The sequence below is a fragment of the Tubulanus polymorphus genome, chromosome 11 (genome assembly GCF_964204645.1).
Source record: "Tubulanus polymorphus chromosome 11, tnTubPoly1.2, whole genome shotgun sequence".
NCBI lineage: Eukaryota > Metazoa > Nemertea > Palaeonemertea > Tubulaniformes > Tubulanidae > Tubulanus > Tubulanus polymorphus.
Genome location: NC_134035.1, coordinates 13,206,389 through 13,218,617, shown reverse-complemented (window position 1 = coordinate 13,218,617; position 12,229 = coordinate 13,206,389). Strand labels below are relative to the sequence as shown.

General features: G+C 40.4%; 1 protein-coding gene across 3 annotated transcripts in view; it reads left to right on the top strand.

The window, feature by feature from the left end:
- Positions 1-11,571, top strand: part of LOC141913111 (uncharacterized) — a 39,248-nt gene extending 27,677 nt beyond the window's left edge. The window contains exons 2-3 of one of the 3 annotated variants that reach the window (XM_074804565.1): positions 3,902-4,269; positions 10,368-11,571. In XM_074804565.1, coding sequence (XP_074660666.1) covers positions 3,940-4,269; positions 10,368-10,406 — 369 coding nt within the window. In that variant the 5' untranslated portion in view covers positions 3,902-3,939 and the 3' untranslated portion in view covers positions 10,407-11,571. Of the gene's footprint in view, positions 1-3,901; positions 4,274-7,711; positions 7,851-10,367 lie in introns of those variants that run through there. The other 2 variants (XM_074804563.1, XM_074804564.1) reach the window with 2 other exon arrangements.
- The last annotated feature ends 658 nt before the right edge of the window (positions 11,572-12,229 follow it).

Here is a 12,229-nt window from a genome sequence, read left to right as displayed (position 1 = left end):
CGTCAACTTGATAAAAATCTGAATCTATAAACTGTTCGCCACGTTACAGAGGAATTTTCTTATTTGAGTTCCCTAATAACTTCAATGATCGATAACTATAATTGTATGCCATACCCACAAATTAGACCCAGAACTATCTAGTTAGCTTAGACAGGTTTTAAGTTCTTGTAAGACCGATCTTAACTCTAACCCTTTACTGCACAAGACCCCTGGGCTTCAATGCCCCAAAGATCTAACGGACCTTCTCTCAGCGACTATATACTATATCTAGGCCTAATATTAGGAATGCTTCATTCTGAAAGAGAATAGTTAGTATAAAATGCCAAATTCTGAATAAATAGTTGCACGATAGGAATATATAATCATACGAATGATTCATTTCGATTTAGACAGTTTTGTACCGATCTAACTTTCAACACTGAGAGCAAATTGAGGAGGTGGCAAATTTTATTGAACCATATATAAATGACTCGTAAGAAATCATTCTAAAACGGAAACAGGAAAAAATGATTTTTCCTGATGGTGAAAGTATAAAGAGTTGACCTATCTGTCCTGGGGTATAACATACCATATCTTGTACCAATTGATTTTGTGCGATACTTCACCCGGTAAAATAAGTGAGTAATAATTCTCTACCAACAAATCTAATATCGAACACGGGCAAAAACAAGTGAAGCGCTAAATTCTTACAGTAAACCATTACAGACAGGAGACGCGTTCTAAATTCGCCGTGATCGGTCAATTTTACCTCGACAATTTCCGATATATTCATGTATATACGCATTGTCGGGATATTGTTTTCGATGTAGTGTATACGAAAAAGATAATGCGGTATCGTGTCTCGCGTGTGTCTCATCAGGTTCCTATCGATGTTTCAGAAACTGGATACACGATATGCTTACGAGTTGTTTATGTGATTCTAATCGGTTTGTGACAAGTCACGTATCTCTAACTCTAGAGGCGGTGGTTACATGTGATTAGTTCTATCCGTGTTCATCCGCTCAGCCACGCATCGCTCAGGTACTGTTCAGGTACGAGACATTGTTCAGACACTTGTTCAGGTACTGCTCAGGTACCAGACACTGCTCAGCCACTTGCTCAGGTACCAGACACTGCTCAGTCACTTGTTCAGGTACTGCTCAGATACCAGGCACTGCTCAGCCACTTGCTCAGCTACTGAGCAGGTGCCACAGGTTCGACCCACAGTTTATCGTTTAAAGTTAAGTAACTCTGAGTTGAAATTAGTTAATTTCATTTCTATCAAACAAGATTTTCTAAAATCGGTTTCGTGTCGTTTCTTTGTCGTGTCGTATCTTTGATAAGTTATTGTCGATTTGTTAAAACAACAACCTAGAAACTCTTTAAAGTGTTCTATAAATAATTCTTAGTCTGAAATGCTTTATCGTGAACGAACAACTAACTGATTTTAGATTTTAATGATTCAAGATTCGACTCAGTTCGTCTACCACGCTGATGCAGAGTAATGGCTAAAGAAGGCTCGTTAGAAACTTTAAAGTTAACAACTTATTGGAATCATGAGACACAGTATTTGAAGTGTAAAATACCTACTATATTGTGAAGATATAGAATCAATACCATACACTGATATAACCAGAAAGATGAAGTTTCCTTTAAGCTATAAATTTATTTATTCCGCGTTTCGACTTTAATCTCCATGCCCCGGTTTTATAGACTAGTATTACCTTTAACTCACTTCATTGTCTATTGGGTTTACCCCAGGGTTAAAGGTAGTACAAGTCTATAAGACCGGAGCCATGAAGATTTATCAACCTGGTGTGTTGTTCGCTGCAGATGAATATTGATAGGATACAGTCGATGTGTTGAATAGACAACCACTAGCTCGAGGAAACATTTCAGACGCTTTTTCATTTTTTATCGTGGTAATTGATATTTTCATTACAACAGAGTGTTTCATCAATGGTCTCCAAAAGTATTCCTGAAGATGACTATTTAGGATAAAGTAGAAACGTCGAATAAACTACACTAGCTCAATTGGAAACATTTCAGACTCGTGTGTGGGCCACGGACTCGGAGTGTTTTATCAATGGTTATGACGAAGATTCTTTTTTGAGAACACTCGCACAATACGGGACTTCTTTCATCGTCAATATTTGTAAAAAATATCACCTCATACCGTTAAAAGTGTAGAGAATGCTCTTGAGCATGAAATGATCCGGGGGATGTTGATCTTTGCGGATATTCCGGTTCCCTGAATGCGTTCTTTACCCATGAGAGAATAAATGTTACCGCCGGATCAGATTAACAACAGCAGGTAACGTGACGCTTCTCTGTAAACCGGTAAATAAACCTTATTATTCGATTTGGAGCCATCGGATAAAATACATGCTTACTGGCTTACTGTTTCCCACTGCGTCACTACCGACGTTGCACTGAGAAAAAAAACTTGGTTTCTATTCAGTGACAAATTTAGAAAACGAGTCTCGTAATATTTGCAAGATACAAACTACAGTTCTACGTTGCCGCTAGGGTTTCATCTGACAATGGCACTAAATCCAACTCAACAAAACATTAACAACAGTGTTACGTTTGTTCTGAACTTTGGATTCGAATTTACAAAACCTTAAAATTTCTCGTGACATTTGTAAGATACAACAATTCTACAGTTCCGCTGGGTTCAATTTGACTTCATGGAACTAGAGATCCAGTGCTTTTGATATGAATGTTTGTAGAATCTTCCAAAACTATGAGTTCATTTTGTAAACTGTATCCACTCTAACAACTCAAGGCGAGGCAATCGAACGCATTAACACTATTTTCGGACCTAAGTCACGATTGTGCAATGCTTAAATATATCACGAAATCAAATGTTTAAATTCTGGATGACTTTATGTAATAAAAATCATTAGGACTGAATTCACGATACGTTGGTGAATTGATAACTCAAGTGTAGACTTCATCATGATAGTAAAATAGACTCTGAATGCTTGAATATACGCATCACGACAATTTGTTGTAACAATAAATTCTTGCAGTCTCAGTCTGTTAGAATCTGAGTCGGTATAAGACGCGAATGATCGATGACGGCTGTAATTTTGGTCGCCAAACCTTCACGAGCCAGAATCTGCAGCTTAAGCGTCAGAAGTATTTACGCCAGCTTTAAGAGCTTTACACTCGGTCTAATCTACAGTTTGGTCACCGCTATACCTCTTGTCCGTGATCTGATAAAAATTCTCAACTGGCTTCTTGACCGTTTCCGACGTCCAGTCCTAAAACAATCTAACTACAACTGTATTCGCTCAGTGCATTATTTACTCACCAGTCTAGAGCCCTGTAGATCCTCACCGTTTATTTATCAATGTTCGTGCCCAGCATCTAAAATACTATAACGGCCAAATAAGCGACCGTATATAGAAAATCAGTTCCACGCGCGAGATGTGAACTGTGTGTCATTGGATCTCTACTCGAAAATATCCTACCGAGTTCACCCTCACTTTCTACTCGCTCCTCGTTCCTCTCTCCTTCCCTCCTTCCTACTCCCGCTATCCCTCCATCACTCATCTCTCCGTCCCTCCATTACTCCTTCCTACTCACTTCTCACTCCTCCCTAACTCCGTCCTCCCCCCTTCCCTCCATCCTACATCCTCCTCCCCTCCCTCCTCTCTCCGTCCCTCCCTCCTTCTACCTCCTCTCTCCATCCCTCCTCCCTTCTCTCATCATCCCTTCCCCTTCAGCCCCCTCCCTCCATCCCTCCTCGTACCCCTATCCTCCTTCCATCCTTCCGCCCCTCCTCCCTCCTCTCTCCTCCTCTTATTCTCTTCCTCCAATTTCTCATCAACTCTTACCCATTTTTTCTCGTCTCACTCCATTCTTGTTAACGTGAAATGAAATCAACCGATTTTTCTTCTTTTCTTATTTTCAGATACCAAACAAGTGTAAAACGACACTACAGTTATTACAATGCGTAGCGGTTGGTTTCGTGTCTTGATACAGACTGTGTTCACCGTGAGTCTATTCGCTACATGTCTTATTTCCGTCAACAGCCATTCGTACAGCCACCAACCAGCCGACGACGACGATCTAGTTTTGGACTTTAACTATTTAAACAACAACGATCACCATCGTCGCGTTCGACCGTTAACGGAAAGAGATCACTCGAATGACGACGGTGGTAACGATGAACGCCGTCTGCACAATCGTCGGCCGTCGTCGCCATCTTCGTATGCCAGTATACTGAAAAGTTTTATACAAGCGAAATCACGGGCAAATCACAATAGCAAACGAAGTGGAGTAAGTAAGTACAACACAGTATCTTATACTCTCTTTATATCATCGACACTTTACCCATCGCAGAAGTTCAGTCTCTTCGTGCACTTCATTGTTTACTATGATATTTCGACGGTTATAACAGATTTTGAGTGACACCTGAGACCTCTGGACCAAGTCCCACAGTTCTCGGTTGGCGTGTAATGACTTCGTATCTAGATAACTGTATCTCAACAAAATATTAGTACAGCATTTAGATTGACAAGGCAGAAAATCCGTTATCGCTGCTTTGCGGCTATATTTGCTTGAACTATTGTAATTAATCCGGGAAACTGCGATGAGAGACGGATGTAGAGATGGACGCATGTTTTATGGATTGGCGTATTTTTACAAACGGACACTGAGTTATAGGGGAGGATGAAGAAATGTCCGATAAACATGAGCCACACGTTGTATACACTGTGACTGACTGTAAGGCTTCCGAGATAAAACAATAGTGTGACAGTGACAGTGACAGTGACAGCTACTGAGCTCGGTACTGTAAGGTTTCATGAGCTGATTTAACAGAAAGTTTAGATACAGTTCGCCGGGATCTATCGATACTGACGACTTAATCGTATGAAATCGATACGACAGAAATAACGCAGTAAACATGAACATGATATCACAACCAATACTATAAAACATACAAACTCATTCGTAAATTCATTCAGACGACTGTCAATGTGAATGTCCATTCTCCCCCGGCCGGGATTCGAACCTGATCGTATCGAGACTCGCCACGGTACGAAACCCTGCCACATGCAAAAGATTTCTTCAAACCTGTGAGCGCGCCCGATTCAGTTAGGCAGGGTTTCGTGTCGTGGCTGAGTCTAAAGCGATGATACCCTGTCGGGGTAGGATGATCAGCGATAATGGTAGAACACTCCGTACACTGAGGAAATGATATCAAAAACCTGTAAACTGAAACAATGATATCAAAAACTTGTAAACTGAAACAATGATATCAAAAACTTGTAAACTGAAACAATGATATCAAAAACTTGTAAACTGAAACAATGATATCAAAAACTTGTAAACTGAAACAATGATATCAAAAACTTGTAAACTGAAACAATGATATCAAAAACCTGTACACTGAGGCAAGGTGACGTGTATTGTCTGTATAAACGAAGAAATAGAATTAACTCCTGCCGTCTGCTTGTGTGGCGTATGATATATATCATAATCGTCTCTTGTCGCTTTTGTTCAATTCGTTTTTTACTTTAGGCGGTATTTTGTCTATCATATTTACAGCAGATATAGATATACGCAGTAATAGACAAACGGTTTAACTTTGACCTTGAGTCTGCTGAGTGCTCGATGCAGCCCCGGGATCTCCCATAGATCCGCGTATTATTTTCGTCCCTTTCCCCGTCCACCGCGGTTAATACCACGCATTAATTTGATCAATGCCCGCAGAAATATCAGACACAATGTTCTACTTTTTATTTTGAAACATTGATAGCACGATTTATGATTGTTTGTAAGATTCCGGTAAAGTGATGGGTTTACGGGTGGAAACTGGATAACGTGTATGGTTGCAGTTTCCGTATCAGTGGACACGGACTTTGATCGAACGGTCGTCTGTTTATATTGGTCTGATATCGAATTCATTCTAAACTGGCGTCGAAAACACTGAATTCATGGGCGTCGGTTGACATACTATAGCTCCCATAAGAGGGCCATAGTTTAGTTAATTTTGGGAGTTCAAACCCGTGATATAAGTCCAGTTTCACGCTAAAAAGTTAAAATCAAATTCTTGTTTAAACTGCTTCTGGTACGCGATAAACCATCGATACAATCTAAGGTGAAATGTATAAGTTTTGCGTGGAGGACACGAGAGATATTTCGCCGTTCTTATATTTCAATACTGTATTCTGATACAACTACTCTCTGCGTGTCCTTGGAGTAATCAGACTGAATTACTCCAAGGTGTATCATAAAATATGATCTATCAGCCTTCAAAGCAGTTACTACTTCCTCTTTCCACTTCCTGCAGTTTCCGGTTCCGGTGTGGTCTTGTTTCAATCTGTTTCACCTTGTAGAGTGTAGCCCACGTGACCGGTAGCAGCAGGAAATAGTACGCCTTATATGCATCTTTTTGTAATTTTTGGAATAATCTTATAAGTAACTTCACACCTTTTAACGGTCACCTTGACGCGTGAAAGAGACCTGGTCTTTAACAACGCGTCACAGATCGCGTCATATTGGCCTTAATTGACGGCCAAACAGGCGGATTCGGGCGGGCACAGGAGCACACGTGCTCCCGTCGTAATTTGGACATCAAAGTCTATTTTTGGATGTGACAAGTTGCCCTCCATGGGTCCGCCCCTGTTAAATAAGATCTACGGCCAATATGACGCATGTGAACAGTAAACGCGTGACGTCACTATACCCCCAGCCTGTCGTCCAGTATTACACGAAGAGTATAAAAGTTTGACGTGCACCAGACCGTAGCTGAGTCACGGTGGAACTATAGATTAGTGCGGACAACACAATGTACGGTAAACAGTGTTCGTTACGCGGTTGATCCCCAGTTCATCGTACAATGTCACGATCACTGCCACTGAGACCACATGAATTATAAATAAATGATTTCGTTCTCAATCTAAAACAAAAGACACTTTTCTGATTGGTGTATAGAGTATCATTCTTCATCGGTGACGCGCGCTCTGTGATTATTCACTCTCCGATGCCGGCAATAGTTTATTCATTATTCTGATATCTTACTTGCAAAAACCAGACTATACACACGAAATACGCATTGGACCCGAAATTCGTGGATGCCGCGTTTGTTACGAGAGTGATGAGTGACTGTCTGTAAAGCAAATGAAGAAAAATCAACAACTACGAAAAAAGAAAAACTAAAAAGAAGTTTTTTTTAATGACATTTCGACTAGATTCTATAAGATTGAACCATTTTCAAAATTGAGGAGGCATTGAGTCAAAACGACCTTCTTAGTTTTCGTCATTGGAGCTTTATTCGATACATCTGTTGGCGCAAATCTGGAGAAATCCCGTTCAAACATACATCACACTTACACTCACTCACCAATTTACTCAATTAACCTGTTCTCCTATGTATATAATATACCCCTGTTTTTAGTCTATATCTCACACCTGACGATGATCTCTAGGTTGAGATCGAAACGTCTTGTATTATATATATTTTTGATTGAATAAATAAATTCTTGTTTTTTTAAATTGTTTTAATTTGTAGATAGTGGGTTTTTATCTTATTATACATCCTACCTCACGCCGAATTAAACCTATCATCAATTTCAGGCGATCATTCATAAATACTCGCAAACAATAAAGTTCTTTTAAAGTTGTCTAATCAGTTTGAATCTGTAAACAGTTCGCTATTAGTTACAGCAATGTGTTATCAGTTTGTTAGAATATGGAAATTCATGTTTTTTTCTAGGTTTTGGTATCGGAGATATGGACTTTCTGATTTCTGAACGACTTCGCGCGAATCGCTACCCGAAGTTACCGCTAACCAGTCAGATGCGTCTAAAGAGCTTCAAAAACCTGTTAGACGCTGGCAGATAATCCCGAACGCAGTCGGATTGAGAGGATGTGGCAGAAGATGATGCAGCATCCCAAAAAAGCGCCAGTCACTTATTGCCTGGGTTTATAAAACAAAATCAAACCTGAAAAATCCGGATTTCTAATTAGAACCCCTCCCCCTTCCCGAACCCCCTGGAAATTTCGACGTCTATATGTTACTTAGTTTTATAAAAGCAACTCCCTGGACGACCCCCCCCCCCCACCGCCCTCTTTAAATTGTGGATTTAATGTATCGAAGAATTCTGTATAAATTAAATTATTATCTATCAGTCAATTAGACTCGTAATTTTTAAACCTTGATCATTGATAACTTTTGGTATAAATCAGTTGTAAAGACGTTACATTCATAAGGATTTAGGTATTTTCTCCAGGTTATATACAGAAGATAATGAAATGTAAAGTAGTTCTGTGTAGAACGTATCTGAGTCCACCAGTAACCACTGACCACTTCAATCATCACGTCTAACGAAATGTTAGTCTATTTCTTACCTACTTCATTTTTAACTCTCCAATCAGTAGAATATGTCAATTTCAAATCGATGAATGTAAGAAATGCCCACAATATGTTGGACTGGCAGAACAAAATTATATCAAAAAATATATTTCAAAAAATTCTATCGTTTTATATTTAATTTTTAAGCAGTGGAAACGATCTTATCGAATGGTTTTATTCTGATCTGTGTGATTTCAGGAGCCAGTAACACAGTCAAAACTAGAAAGACCACACTAAGCTCAATTTGGTTCTATAACAGAATCTAGCAACTGAAGACCAGTCTAAGCTCATTTTGGTTCTTTAACCAATCTAACAACTTAAGACCAGTCTAAGCTCATTTCGATTCTATAACCGATCTAACAACTTAAGACCAGTCTAAGCTCATTTTGGTTCTATAACCAATCTAGCAACTGAAGACCAGTCTAAGCTCATTTTGGTTCTATAACCGATCTAACAACTTAAGACCAGTCTAAGCTCATTTTGGTTCTATAACCGATCTAACAACTTAAGACCAGTCTAAGCTCATTTTGGTTCTGTAAGTAACGACTGTGTACAACTGGGTCCTGGCGATTTAATCGGATTCGAATAGAATTCAAACATGGATTTAAAACAAATCATTTACAGTCGATGAATAGATAAAACTCTTTGTTCAAGACACGACTTTTTCAACAATTCCTGAAATGAGACAAAAACACAAAAACAAACGACATAAAATCGTAGGCACTATCACAGCAGTGACAACACTCACACTTAATTAACGACAGTGTTAATGACAAAATACTGCAGCAAGCCAAACTACAAATGACATATGATTATTGAGACAAAGACACCACATTTCTATAAGACTCATCAGCAGACAGTAAACAGTAAAACACTGTAATGAGACGAGACAATCATTAAAATGATGACAAAACATATATACGTATATCTGGTACATCTATCTTTTCATGTTTGGTCTGTACTGTACTTTCGCTGCCCCTCCCCCTCTCTCTCACCATCTCTCTCTCTCTCTCTCTCTCTCGCCATCTCTCCCCTTCTCCTTCGCTCTCCCTCTCCCTCCACCCATCCCCCTCTCTCTCTCGCCATTCTCTCTCTTTCTCTCTCCCCTCCCCCTCTCTCTCCCCTCCCTCTCTCCCCCTCCCTCTCTTTCTCTCCCCTCCCTCTCTCTCTCTTTCTCTCTCCCCTCCCTCTTTCTCTCTCTCTCTCTCTTTCTCTCTCTCTTTCTCTTTCTCTCTCTCCTCTCTCTCTCTCTCTCTCTCTCTCTCTCTCTCTCTCTCTCTCTCTCTCTCTCTCTCTCTCTCTCTCTCTCTCTCTCTCTCTCTCTCTCTCTCTCTCTCTCTCTCTCTCTCTCTCTCTCTCTCTCTCTCTCTCTCTCTCTCCCCCTCTCTCTCTCTCTCTCCCTCTCTCTCTCTTTCTCTCTCCCCTCCCTCTTTCTCTCTCCCCTTCCCTCTATCTTGGTGTGATATGTACAGTGTGTTTTGTCTAACGTGACAGTAATAATGTTATTATATATACCTGGTCGTTCTTCCGTCGATTAGTGAATACGTGTATCCGTTAGCCACCGGTTAATCGAGGAAATGAAGCCAGTCTAATTAGTAAGACGAGGTGTCCCCCCCCTTCCTCCCCCCTCCCCACCACCCCCTCATCGTAATCAACAGTCTCTGTAAAGTGTACATATACTAATTATCATCGGGACATAATTGAAGAAAACAGCCGCAATTATGAAGGATAAGAAGAATTCTATGCGCCATTTTGAATGTTTTCAAATGGCTCATAGAATGGAGTGAAGCGGGTTTCCTTGAATGTGGACCCCATTTTCGTCAACCTCCAGTTCCTTCAATATTATTTCATAATTATTCATGTGAAATATTTTTCAGCTTTGAAATGAAATAACTACTGCCCGCTGACATGGCTGCTTAATCTGAAAAATACCTTTCCTTATCTGGGACCTCATGGCCTCCCAATTTTCATAGAACCACCCTTGTAATTATAAATGTATTTACTGTACGTTTTGTAGGTTTTGATATCGGAGGTATGGGAGGCATGGAATATATGATAAAAACGAGTCGACTGCGTGGACCCGGATACCCGAATCCACCAATCTCCAGCAACGTCAATCTGAAAGAATTCGAGAAATTGTTCAAAGCCGGAAGATAGAGCAGAAAGCTGCGTAGGGTTAAACGAAAGTCAACCCTGGCAATCGAGTGTCGGTACACGTACGCTACTAGACACTGCGGCGATTTGCCATCGATGGACTGAAACTTCGAAAAAAAGAAAAAAACAGAATCAACATGAGTTTTTTATACATGTAGTCGAAAACCCAATGCAGACGATATTGAAGTTCTCCTCCTGGAAGATTTATTTCTGTCCTCCATATGGGAAACCGCTAGATGGCATCACGAGCGCTCGCTCAGTCTTAAGTGGTGAAAATCAGTTCATTTTCGATTAACTTTAAACGGTATTTTCAACCATTATCAAAGGACCTCAAAATGTATACTTTTAGAATTCATTCGTTTTTTATGAGAACTGCGAAATTGGGCCCATGCGGAACTGGGTTCAGATCTGTGGAACTGGATCCAGACCCAAGAACTGGACTCAGGACTGTAAAACTGAGTCCAGAACTGTGGAACTGGATCCAGATCTGATAGAACCGGGTCCAGAACTGTGTAAATGGGTCCAGGACTATCGAACTGAGTCCAGAACAGCGGAATTTGGTCCAGAACTGTGGAACTGAATCCAGAACAGGGGAACCGGGCCCAGAACTGCGGAACACGGTTCAGAATCGCGGAACTGGGTCCAGATTTGTGGAACTGAGTTCAGATCTATAGAACTGGATCCAGAACTACTTTTCATAGAAATATCTTGTTAAGCCTTGTGTTGACGCGAATACCTGTCACTTCAGATAGATTGCTCGATACAGAGTTCTAATATAATCTGTACATCCACAGCCGAAGTTAACAGTAATCACGTACTATAAAATCATTCATATTCTACTTTCGTATTTTGTGCCTTGAAAGTTTCGCTCTCGGTTATCCGCGTAAACGCCGCCATTTTGGATTGTACGTGAGTTTGAAGAGATCACGCGGGACTTGAGCACGTGCTCGATCCAAGATGGCCGCTTTTATGAGATATTCTGCTTCTAATCCGTCAAAATGCTGATTGTGGTTGTGTATTAATCAATGACCCTCCCCCTCTATCTCTCTCCGCAGCTGAAACTAGAAATTAATAAAACAAATATATGAAAAATAGACCAATCTTCCACTTGTTTAATTGCGTTCGGTTTTCGAATAAAACCAACATGGCGGCGACGACGTTTCATTTCGCTGAGTGCACTTGCAAAGATGGCCGCAAGGCATCCACGTGGCGTTACGGGTTGTTGACAGAAATTCGGATTTCAATTTGAAGGTTTTTCGTTTTATATTTTCACAGCTGTAGCGAATGAACAGCCATCGGGCGTGTGAAATGGAATAATGTGATACCAGATGAGAGGTGGTGGTTGCGCGACGGGAGATAGAGAGAGCGAGACAGAGACAGAGACAGATACAGAACGTGTTTCTATTTTAAAATGTGACATAACAGAAACACTACCCGTGAGGAACAAGGAAAACCCGAGGTATCGAAGGAAAACGCTGCAATGTAGAGTTTTGGGGATGTGATCCGGAGGAGGTGCGTGTGTATGGTTGGAGCCCCAGGTGGATTTTGTCTAGATTGGTGATTGTACCGTGGAATTCACAATTCAGAATTCTAAACTTTCTTTATTGGTCCTCATAAGTAGACATTTACAAATCGGATTAGATTACAATGTTTTTTTATACAAGGCAAACATTTTTAAAAACTCCAAGGGATAAACAATATTGATTAATAATGAACAATAATGCG